At 49.9% G+C, this 12,256-nt stretch overlaps 1 protein-coding gene across 3 annotated transcripts in view; it reads left to right on the plus strand.

The window, feature by feature from the left end:
* The window catches only part of ZSWIM8 (zinc finger SWIM-type containing 8), a 121,200-nt gene that overhangs the window by 107,664 nt on the left and 1,280 nt on the right, over positions 1-12,256 (plus strand). For 2 of the 3 annotated variants that reach the window (XM_054033779.1, XM_054033781.1), the window contains 4 exons: positions 125-293; positions 2,912-3,085; positions 9,024-9,143; positions 10,479-10,657. In XM_054033779.1, the coding sequence (XP_053889754.1) occupies positions 125-293; positions 2,912-3,085; positions 9,024-9,143; positions 10,479-10,657 (642 nt within the window). The remainder of the gene's footprint in view (positions 1-124; positions 294-2,911; positions 3,086-9,023; positions 9,144-10,478; positions 10,658-12,256) is intronic. The other variant, XM_054033780.1, reaches the window with a different exon arrangement.

Consider the following 12,256-nt stretch of genomic DNA (forward strand, 5'->3'; position numbering starts at 1 on the left):
TCACTCTGAAGCATCTGGCATTGGCCGCTGTCGGAAGACAGGATGCTGGGCTAGATGGACCTTTGGTCTGACCCAGTATGGCCATTCTTATGTTCCTATGACTGATATCCAGCTTCCTTTCTAGGGTGTCCACCCAGCATTCATAGGAGCACAGTATCCCTATTCTGTAACAACACCATCTCTGGCAGCTACAGCAGTGTCATTTCCCGGTGTGCCCGTCCCATCCATGACACAGATTGCAGTGCACCCGTACCATGCCGAGACAGGACTGTCACTGTCTTCCAATGTAGCAAGTGAGTATCTTGGCCCCCAGACTCTGTATGTAATAGAAGTGTGGGTCATAGTCCTCCCAGTTTTATCCCAGACAGGACCGATGCGCCTGGGACAGGACTATCACTGTTTTGAAATGTGCCCAGCGTGTGCATCGCAGTCCAGAGATGTACATGCAGAAGGAGGTTAGGCCCATGATGGGGAAACACCTAATGCACCAATCAGAAGTAAACCAGCAAGTGGAACTTCACAGTGTCGATCCATTGAAGTTTCCAGAGTTTCACTCCCTCAGACTGAATTGAGGCAGATACCTGCTAGCAGTCTGACTCCAGATAACTGGGTGAGCTTTATTTCTCTCTCCTCCCATCTGCAGCCCTTCAAGTAAGGGAAGGCACGTGTGTCATTTGTGATGCTGTGAGGTACTTGGGGCAGGAGGCAGCCAAACTTCTGCCACAGAGACTTCCAAAGCCTTTGTCATCTTCGTGAGAGCTTGGAAATGGTCTTGCCCCAAATGCACTTGCTTAGGAGAGAGGGTTTTGTCAGCAGGAGTACGTCAGGGACAGTCTCTGAGTGACTCTGCCATGCTGCAGTCTGGCTGGAGTTCAGCCAGTGTGCAGTGCTGGGAATAGCTGCTGTGTGTGACTATCACTGATCTGCTCCTGTGGGGCATGGCTCTGGCAGGTGAAAGCTGGACCTGGGCTGAATTACACCATCATTTTCTACAAGAACAGTATTGCAATTGGAAGTGGGCTGGCTCTTACTGTAAGTACTGCCAGTGCCTCCCAACTGATAAAGTTCTGGAAGAGCCAGCACAGCGGGGGCATTTGCTAGACATGTTGTCCTCCCTCCCATCCAGATGCTCAGGGAAAAGGGGCTCTTCTTTCTGCTTTTTTTTAAAATGCACTTTCACTCATTTTAACTAATGTAAAAATGACTAGAAAAACCTTGGAGGTCTCAGGATCTTAAAACTCCCCAGGTCTGCTCAGCCCAGCGCCTTTACTTTCAGCTTCAGACTTCAGCTGTGCAGTGGCTGTAACTCTCAGCTTAGAAAAGCAGTTGCTGTTCTCTTCCCTGATGTGCTGGAGTCTGCAGGCTGCTTGCTCATCCTAGGTTAATGTAAATGAATACAAAATGCCCCCTCTCTGGCTGCCAGGATGCGACTTACCTGAGTTTGGATTCTCTTGCAGTTTATGTACTCTCTAGTTTTTAAAACACTGTTGCCAATGCCTGGATACTGTTCAGAAAGTGCTTACCCATGCGATGGTGTCTAGGTCTGGGTGATGCTCAGCACTCCCCTAGGGGTCAGTCTCCCTGGCTTGCCTTGGCAGGGATTTCACTTAGCTTTGTAATTTGTGTTTCTGACATCTTTCTGTCTGCTTGTGTGATGAGGTCAGATAGATCTGGTCATGAGACACACATTGTCTCCTGGGGAGCGTGCATCTGACACATGCTCATCTCTTAACTAATGTATACAGCAACAGAGAGCATATTTTGAAAAAAACATGAATGAGAAGAAATGAGAACATAGACTCCTCCCCAGGCTGACTCGCTTAGCCAGATGGATGTAGTTGCATATAGGGAGGCTGTGAAATAATGGCATCTACTCTGAAGCTGTGAGGCATGCCACAACTCTCCCTATTAATGCCCTTCTCTGGGGGAGATTCAGATAAACTTTGATCCCTTGCCTGAGTCCATCTTATTGACTCACTTAATGTTACTTAAGATTGTACATGCATAAATTGACATAACATACCAGCTTCTATCATGTGTACTTGGGGAGATGTTTCCCTCAATTCCTTCTCTGCCCTCACAGAGCTTTTTTAGAAGTTTTCCCTCTTGAGTATTGGTTTAGCTTTATTGATGCTGGCTCTGGTGGAAGCTCAGCTGTCATCTCCATGGTCAGAGATGTAAAAGCACCAGTGGCTGGTCTACAATAGGACGTTCGCCATACTGAGCTTTGTTGGAGTCACAGCGATGCTACAACGACACTGCAGACGTAGCTGAGGGAGGGGGAGTGGATCCCACCTCACCTACTGTTCCACCCTTCTTAATAGCGTTCCTTCTGAATGACTGTCCCAGCCAACTCTCAGTGGAGAACTCAGCTGAGGTACCCTGGGCAGAGACCCACCTCCTTGGGCAAGTCACCATCAGAGGTGTTACTTAAGCCCAGTAAAGGCACTGGAGTCAACAGCTCTCGTGACTCATGCTGCCCTCTCTGTTCAGCTGAGTTGCCCACTGTTCGCACAGACATTGGTCTGAAACGTCATTTCAGTTTTCCTCAAGCCCGAGTTGCAAAGAAATCAAATGGTGTATTAATGAGTCCTACCGTCTGTAGCACATGGTGTGCAGAGTGGGGCAGGAATGCATGCAAACTGACCCTCTTTAGAAGACTCAGTTCCTGTTTCTTAAGCAAAATATGGATCTTATTTCCATTCTGTGCCTTGCAGCCCAGTTTTTTCCAGTCCACTTAAAAGGGGTGTCTGCTGTTCTCCACCAGTATGATTGCAGCTTTCAAATGGGGGCAGTTAGCAGGATGGCATGGGTGGAGAAAGGGGTGCATGTGTCATGAGGGAGAAGGTGAGTTAAGAACCTTTTCCTAGGCTTGGTTGTATGTCCTAATGCTGCTGTTTCTTCTCTCCAGTAGGGAGTGTCCATGCGGGGTCAACATTCCCAGCAATTCAGGGGGCTCCCTTGACGGCTCTTTCCTCGCAGCCCAATTCCCTTGTTACAGGAGGCTTTCCTTCAGAGGATGAACAGCACAGTCAGCCTGTGAGCCCCCAGGGTCTGCACTACCTCCACTCTGCCTACCGAGTTGGTAAGGACAGCCAATCATGGCTCCCATGCCCTCTCGAGAGGGATTCAGGGCAGGGCTGCAGGAGGCTCTCACCGCTGTATGGTAATTCCCTCCTGCACCAGTCTGGTGATTATGGCACCCTGGGGAAGGATTGTTCACTGTCGCGTGTTGATTCTGAGGTGTGGAGACAGGGCAATTTCAGACTGTCCAGTATCTCTGCTGAGCACTGTCAGTCTGCTGTAGCTACGTGGACAGGAAGGGTAGATAGACATGCAATGGGGAAACAGTCCAATAATCCAGCAAATGAATGTTCAGGAGTTTGGGTAGGTTATGAAGGGGATGAAATGAAATACAGCTCTGCAGGCAAATGAGTGTTCAGCAGCCATGTGGAAGACTGGGATTCAGTTTCTGCTACTCTTAGCAGAGCTGTTAAGCTATGGCCATGCCTCCAGTTCTCGCTCTCCCTGGGCCACACATGTGCATTCCTGGGCAAACTGGCTACAAGACAATAAATAATCCCCCAGAAACCCCACCTGGACTGTCACTGGCCTGGGGGTGTTGGAGTCCCAGGGCCTGTGACTGGTCACAGATCATATTAATTTATATGGTGCTGTAAATTTTACAAATACGTTCCCTGAAGGATGTCTACTGCGAGACAGGTACAACAGACACAGGGCAGTAGGTTGAGGCAGGGAGAGCCAGGGTAAATCTGGGGCTAGAAGCTGTAAGGGAAGGGTGACTGGAAGAGAAGTGGCTTTTCAGGAGTGCTCTGAGGGAGGAGAAGGTGCTCATCAGCCAGTAACCGGGGGAGTTCTTCGCATGATTGCACGTCTATTCCATTTCAGGGGTGCGCATGCCCTGTGCACTAGCATCAGAGATTTTTCCTTTAGCGGTACCTGTCCATGTGGCGCATGCACCCTCGGCAGGCTTGTGCTGCCGTGCCATGGTATAAAGGGCAAAGCTACCCCCAACCCCCTAGATCCTTACCGCCTGTGATGGTTGTCGGTGCAGTCTACCTTGCGACTGCAAGTGTTCTCCCTGTCTGAGTGTTTATATTAGGTGTAGTTTTTTTTACTAGTAGGTTTCCTTTTTCTTCAAACTGGTGTATTAAATGCACACTATGGTTCCTGGCAGTTTGGGGTGCCAACGCCCAGTACCGGGGCATGCGTCAGTCCCCAGGCTTCAAACCTTGTGATGGATGCAAGAAGCCAGTGCCAGTCAGTGACCTGTGCTCCAGGTGTTGAAGTGCCTAGGAGAAGCTCACATCAGGGACAGGGAGGCACCAAGCTCCTCTGCTTTGGGTAGAAGCGCTCCTCCTGTCATGGCAGAGTCTCGATGCTGATCATCTTCTCTGGTAATGAAGAAGCAGCATTGAAGACTGCACAGAGGGACCTGTTGTCTAGGAGATCATGTTTCCCTGGCACTACAGTCCAATGAACAAGCTGGGAAGGAGGGTAGCGTGTGCTTGGTGCCAAGGCACTCCCCAGTCCAGACAGCTCCAGCACTGGTATGGGTGCCGTTGAGACCCACCTCTGAGGAATGCCATTCAGTGGTATCGTCATCTCTCCCTGTGCTGTCAATGCTTGAGGCATGTGCTGCGACAAGCCATCTGCTGAGTCTCTTGGTGCCAGCTATGCCCGCGGTTCAAGAGACATCTCATCTGGTACTGAGTGATTCTTGCATGTATTTATCAGCTACAAGAATTCAGTACCCGGTTCGGCAGGCACTTCTGGACACTCTGGGTAACCCCCTTGTACAGTACTGTTGAGACACAGGCAGGCAAAGATTTCCCTGATGCTGTCCTCTCTGGACTCCTGGCACCAAGAGGTTCCATACCTCCTTGGTCAGATGATTCAGGATCATTGTCAGAGTCAAAAATTGGGTTTTATGTGTTGCAGCCACATCACATAAGCCATCATTCTTCTCCAAGAGGTTTTCACCTCAGGTATCCAGCAGAGCCTCCGTGTTGGTTGGCCAGTAGGGAGCCACTCTGTGACCATATCAGTGGCTCTCTTGGAACCTGTGGGGTTTTCCCCCTGCCTCCAGATTGTCTATGAACCCTCCCTCCTCTGCATCCTTCAGCAGGTGTCATGAAGCATGCAGGCAAGAGCTGCTTCCGGTACCGAGCTTGGTACTGAACACGGGTAGTCTGCCTCAGTGACTCCCCCTTTGGAGGAATTGGGGGAAGCTCCACCTCAGCCAACCTTGGGTGTATACTCCTGATTGCCCAATGGGTGATTGCCCAGTGTTTCCTCACCACCCCCAAATGATTACAGGGCCCACCAGGGCTTCTTAAAGAGGGTGCCTCCCTCCCGAGATATCCCAGTCTCCTGCATGGCTGCTGAATGCTTGTTTGTCTCCAGGAGTAAAGGGAAAAGTTGCAGGAGGGTATCGCCTGTGCTGCCTCTTTCGTTCGCCGTGAGCTCATCCAGACAGCCTGGGAACACCAAGCAGTTAGTTTGACATTCTCATCAAGGACAGGTTGCCAGTTTCTCCTACCCTGGTGCTTTCCGAAATGCTAGCCTGCTTCCTAAGTGATTGGTCCCACATCCAAAGCCTCACACAACCAATGAGGAGAGGCAGCTGCATGCTCTCGATGTCAAGCATGCCCTGGCGTTCTACCTGGAACACACCAAGCCCCTCCGCAGATCGAGCCAGCTCTTTATTGCGATAGCACAAGGATTAAGGGCCTTCTGGTGTCCTCTCAGAAGATTTCAAATTGGATCACCACCTGCATCCGTACTTGTTACGAGTTGGCACAGGCTGTGCCTCCACCGATATTGAAGGCTCACTAGACTAGGGCTTAGGCATCTTCTGCTGCCTTCCTGGCACACATCCCTATCCAAGACATCTGCAAGGCCGCAACGTGGTCTTTGGTACACACGTTCACAATATATTATGCCATTACCCAGCAAGCCAGAGATGACGCTGGATTTGGCAGAGCTGTGTTGCAATCCATAAACTCCTACCTGACTCTGATGGTACTGCTTGGGAGTCACCTACAATGGAATGGACATAAGCAAGCACTCGAAGAAGAGATGACAGTTACTAACCATTCGTAACTGTTATTCTTCAAGATGTGTTGTTCATGTCCATTCCATGACCCGCCCTCCTTCCCCACAGTCAGAGTTCCGGCAAGAAGGAACCGAGGGCGGGGGGAGCTGGTGGTGCCTCTTATACCAGTGCATTCGTGCAATACTCCATAGGGTGCCAGAGCCGGTCCCCTATGGATACCACTGAGGGAAAAACTTCCAACACTGATGCATGTGGCAAGCACGCATGCCTAACGTGGAATGGACATGAGCAACACATCTCGAAGAACATCACTTACAAAAGGTAACTGTCTTTTCTTACAGACAACACTGTGGTGATGTTCTGTGTGAACAGAGAGTAGGGGCCAGTCATCGCTTCTGGGCCAAGAAGCAATACTGCTTTGGGAGTTTTGCATCAACGGCTCAATCCGCCTCAAAGCCTCCTGCCTTCTGGGTGTCCAGAAGAGTGTGGAAGACCTGTTGAGCAGATCATGTACCATGAGTGGTCTCTCCACCCAGATAGTCAGACACATTTTCCAACCCTGTGGCGTTCCCCACATAGACCTGTTTGCAATCCGACGACACATCAGCTTTGTTCATGAGGAGGTCATAGTTTGGGGTCTCTGATAGATTCTTTCCAGGACAACAGAAAAGTGTCCAACGTATCCATACCTTTGGTTCAGCTCCTACCCTGGGTGCTGTTAAAAACCAAACACCTGCATTATCCTCATAGCACCGGCGTGGCCTCGCCATCATTGTTTTCCACACTGCTGACCCTCTCTACCAGGGTTCCACTGACACTACTGCCAGACCTGGACCTGATCTCATGGGACCACGGTCACCTCCTTCATCCCAACCCGGAGCCCTTCACCTTACAGACTGGATGCTCCATGGTTAACACCTCAGGAGGAGTTCTGTTCAAGGGATGTGCAAAATGTCCTCTGGAATAGTAGAAAATCTTCTAGGTGTACTTACCTCTTAAGTGGAAAAGATTCTCCCTCTCGTCTCAGCAAAAAGGTGTTTCTTGGTTCCAGGCTCCAATAAAACATGTACTGGACTATTTGTTATACCTGCAACAGCAAATTCTGCCCATTAGTTCCATCAGAGTGCACCTAGTAGCTCTCTGCTTTCCGCTGTCCAATTGGTAATCACGCACTTCTTTGCAACCCCATGTCACTTGTATCTGCATCCGATCCGCAAAAATGACCTGCGGATAGCCACAGATTTACAAGGTTTTAGACATAAAATTTGGATCCGCAATCCACAGAAATGGTCTGCGGATGTGGATATCTGTGGATATGAAGCGGATAGCTGTGGATTTGCAGAGCTCTATCTATTGGGTTAGGGTTAGGGTTAGAAGGAATTGAGGGGACTCGGGTCAGGGGTAGCTCTGTCCTTTATGTCATTGTGTAGCAGCGTGAGCGGAGGGTACATGTGCTGCCCTGACAGGTACTGCTAAGGGAAAAATCTCTGGTGCTAGTGCACTGGGTGCACACACCTGAAGTGGAATGGACATGTGCAACACATCTCATAGAACAGCAGGTACCAAACAGGTTCGTAACTGTTTTCTGGTTGCAGCCACAGAGGCAGGATGATGACAGTCACCGAGTGGAAACGGTAAATGAGAGCACTGAAGCATGAGGGCTGAGAGGGAGCGTGAGTTGGGGGGGGGGGGGGGGAATGTGGTGGAGGCCTGTAGGTGAGGACAAGGAGCTTGAAATTAATGCTGTAAGTGATAAGCCAGCGAGAGGATGGGGGAGGGCACAGCTAGGAAGAGGAGCGACCAGACTGGAAAAGCTGAAATGACAGAAGTGTGGGCATTGCAGCATAACTGCATGGTCTGTCTCTTGCAGCTGAACGTGCTGCTTTAGATAGTCTGTTACTGCGGGGCCACTGTGCCCCGTTCTGGTGTCCGCAACTCAGGAATGGTTAGCTGGAGAGGGTTCAGAGCAGAGCTACAAGTACGATTAAAGGGCTGGAAAACGCACTCAATCTGGTTAGCTTAACCAAAAGAAGATTAAGGGGTGACTTGATTTGTCTAGAAGTACCTACATGGACAACAGATACTGGATAATGGGCTCTTCAGTCTAGCAGACAAAGGTATAGTAATGTCCAAAGGCTGGAAGATGAAGCTAGACAAACTTGAGACTGAAAGGAAGGCACAGATTTTTAAGAGTGAGAATAATTAACTGTTGGCACAATTTACCACGGGGTGTCGTAGATTCTCCATCACTGGCGATTTTTAAGTCAAGATTGGATGTTTTTCTAAAAAAACATGGTCTAGTTCAAACAGGAATTATTTTGGGGAAGTCCTATGGCCTGTGTTATGCAGGAGGTCAGACTACATGATCACAACTGTCCCTTCTGGCTGTGTAAGCTCTGAGTCCATGAACAAAGGGGAACCAATAGCAATGCTATTAAGATGTGCTGCTAGGATACCAAACTGCCAGCTCACCTAGCAAAACATTTGGGGTCTCGCATGCAACCAGAACTGCCAAGAGCGCTAATAAAATCCCTTTGCAGCCCCAGGGAGCTGTTTGCTCGGCAGAGATTTCCAGCCTGGGATTGGTGTGGGATTGCTAGCTGCCCTTCTGTTAGTTATCTTCAAGGTGTGCACTTTATCTCCTGTTTGCTGCCAGAGGATCTGCTCTGTATGCAGTGGTGGTGTAGCCATGTCGGTTCCAGGGTATGGTGGGTGAGGTAATGCCTTTTATTGGACCAACTTCTGTTGGTGAGAGAGACGAGCTTTTGAGCTTACACAGAGCTGTTCCCCAGGTTGGGGAAATGTACTCATTGGATCTGATGTCGGCCTACAGGATGATATAGAGCTAGGTCAGCTGGATAGGGGAAGAATCTCCATGGGGTCAGGGTGCCTCTTCCTTGCTTGTTTGGAATGCTGTTTGACTCTGACTGCCCCCTTCCTGCAGGGATGCTGGCACTGGAGATGCTTGGCCGGAGAGCTCACAACGACCATCCCAACAACTTCTCCCGCAGCCCGCCCTACACAGAGGATGTGAAATGGCTCCTGGGTTTAGCTGCCAAGCTAGGTAAGGAGCAGTGGAGCTCTCTGGCCCTTGCATGCAGGGTTCTTTGCCCTGGAGGGAAGGCCCTGTTTTCTCATCTCCCAGGGTAGAATCAGTGGGCCTCAGAACTGAACAACTGCACCAAGAAAGAATTGGTTGGGTCCACTTCTGCCTCCATTCCCTGGGGTGTTTGGGAGAATCCCAGCTCCCCTCAGCCCATTCAATGGTGATCTCTCTGGAGCACATGGAGTTGGACAGGACACAGTGCTCCAATAATTTCATTAATTGGCATTTTCAACAGCCCCTAGGTGTTGCAGTCCAGGCCACAGACCTAAGACACCCCGTGCCATCCCTGCCTTTCCTGGTATTCATGCTCTCTGAGACCCTCTGTAATGATAAATGCCTGACTCACCAGGAGAACTGTGTGGAGAAAGGCAATTCCATTTCACTGAGGATTTCGATATTTCCAAAGTTACTTTCAATAAAGAACAAAAATAAAAAATGGAAATTCTTTGTGAAAGGAAATGGAGCCCAGGGGCAGGTGGATTGCACCACAGCTTTGGACCCTGGAAGCCCTGGCTCTCCAGCCCTGGGGCAGACTGAGTGGCTGGCTGGGACCATGGAAGCCTGGGAACCCCACATACACCCTGTCTGGTTTCTTTGGTAGTTCAGCAAAATGTCACCATCTCCACAAAACGTTCCGATTTTGCCAGCTGACAGATTGCAACAAAACAACGTTCCGTCAGGATTTCTGAACAGCACATGTCTCCAGTTCTATTTCCCTAGCCCTCTTTGGCCTGGTCTGAACAGCAAATTTCTGATTCTCCCACTTAGCCACCCCTGCAAGCGGGAAGAGCAGGCCTAGACGACAGCCCAGCTATACTAGGGTTTCCACTGTTAGTGTCACTGGGGATCTGCACTGGTTATAGTGCAGTGGTGGAAATTCCAAAATTGTCCAGTTTTACCAAGGACTTGATGTTGTGTGTCCATGTGTCCCAGGAGGGAAGGCAGAGGGAATGGAAATGGAGGCTAGCTAAGTGTCTTGGTGGTTGGATGATCCCCCCCAATGCACAGTTTCCTTTCATGTTCCTTTAAAGGGATGTAAGTTGGGAGAAACGCCAGGAGTGGGGCCGTCTCTCCTCACCCCTGATAGATACTTATGAGTGTGAACTCTTGTCCCCTGGAGTGTGGTTGTGTTTCCTGGTCTCTGCCTCTCCCTCGTACGGGAAGTACAGCTCCAGACGCTGGTCTCTCCAACTGGAGCCAGTGCTGCCAACTTGGGAGCTGATTGATTTCTCATGGGTTGGTTTCTCCTCTCTCCTTGACATCCTGTTGCTCTTGCCCCCCTTTCTTGTGCAGGTGTAAACTATGTACATCAGTTCTGCGTTGGTGCAGCCAAGGGGGTGCTGAGCCCTTTTGTGCTGCAGGAGATCATCATGGAAGCACTACAGAGGCTCAACCCTGCCCATGTCCACAACCACCTGCGCACTCCAGCCTTCCACCAGCTGGTGCAGCGGTGCCAGCAGGCATACATGCAGGTAGGGTGCTGCCTGACCCCTGCTGCCAGGCCAGTTTCTCTGAAACTGCAGGCACTGCTCTGGCATGGGGAGGGAGGGGAATCCATTGGCTGTCTGATTGGGCTGATCTGTCTAGCTTTCTGAACTGGTGCATCAAATGGGAAATCTCTTCCCAGCACGGAGAGACTGTCTCCAAAGCACGCCACAATACCCATTCTTCCTCTCCCTGTCCCACTGGCACCTGCCAGCTGGAGTGTTTGCCTCAAGGTGCCTGCTCCTGTCTCCAGCCCTGTGGTGGAGCGTCTTACCCCATTGCTCCATGCACCCTATACCTTTCATTGTTCTCTTCCTTCCCCACTTCTTCCTGCCTCCAAGTTCTACCTTATTTTTCACTCTTGCATCCTCCCCTCCCCCCCACTCCAGGTTTTCTTCCCACATCTCCTGCCCAAACTGGCTGCCTCTTTCCCTCTGTTTGGGTCCCCTCTCTTACCATTTGTAGCTCCCCTTTTTCAGGTTTCCAGACCGTTTTCTACCCTTCTCCCGCACTTCCATTCACAGGTGTGTAGAGGAGGCAGGCTGGCCGGTGGCCCTGGGAGTGCCTAGGTATCCCAGGTTTATTGAAAACAGGACAAATCCCAGTTTGTGGCCAGCTGGGATGGGATAGGGCTGTGCCTCCAACCCAGGGCAGTCCTGGCAAAAATGGCCAGGGGACCAACCCACACACCTGTTGCTCTGTGAATAAATTATCAGAGGGGTGAGGACACTGATCTAATAGCTCTGTTGAATATATTAACCTGCCACCTAGAGACTGTTTGGTGTAACAGATCTCTGTGTGAGAACTACCGAAGCTTGACTTGAAATGTTTTTACAAAATACGTGAAAGGAACATCCTCTCATGCACTGGGCCAGCAGCACTGGGGCCTCAGCCAAGAGACTTGTGGGGGTGACTGTTTCAGGCCCCTGGAGCAGAAAACGTGGAGTTAACCTGCAGCAATTTAGCATCAGTGTTACTCAAAAGGGATAGGTTTCAGAGTGGTAGCCATGTTAGTCTGTATCAGCAAACTGGGAGTGGTTGGGTCATTACAAAACCTAAACTTAATTTCCCCAATACTAATTTCTCCCTACTGTTACTCACACCTTCTTGTCAACTGTCTGTAATAGGCCACTCTCAATAACACTTCAAAAGTTACTTTTTCTCCCTTCGTATCCTGCTGTTAATTGATTTATCTTGTTAGAATGACTTCACACTTGGTAAAGCAACCCCCATCTTTCATGTATTTATACCTGCTCCTGTATTTTTCACTTCATGTATCTGATGAAGTGAGTTCTAGCCCATAAAAGCTTATTCCCAAATAAATTTGTTAGTCTGTAAGGTGCCACAAGGATTCCTCCTTGTTTTTTCAAAAGGGATAGCTTCCCTTGCCCTACACCGTGAACGTGCTGGGGTGGATGGAACTATAAATGGCCCTTGTGTGTAACCTGCAGAATGCACGTGGCCTGCTGGAGGCTGCGTCTGTGGAGCTGACTGGGGTGTGGGGGATTTCCTTATCCCATGGGAATTTTCTTTGCTGCACTCTGATAGGTTCTCTCCTTCAGGAGCTTTGTAGTAGCTGCCTGTTG

Source organism: Malaclemys terrapin, chromosome 7 (assembly GCF_027887155.1).
Source record: "Malaclemys terrapin pileata isolate rMalTer1 chromosome 7, rMalTer1.hap1, whole genome shotgun sequence".
NCBI classification, from domain to species: domain Eukaryota; kingdom Metazoa; phylum Chordata; order Testudines; family Emydidae; genus Malaclemys; species Malaclemys terrapin.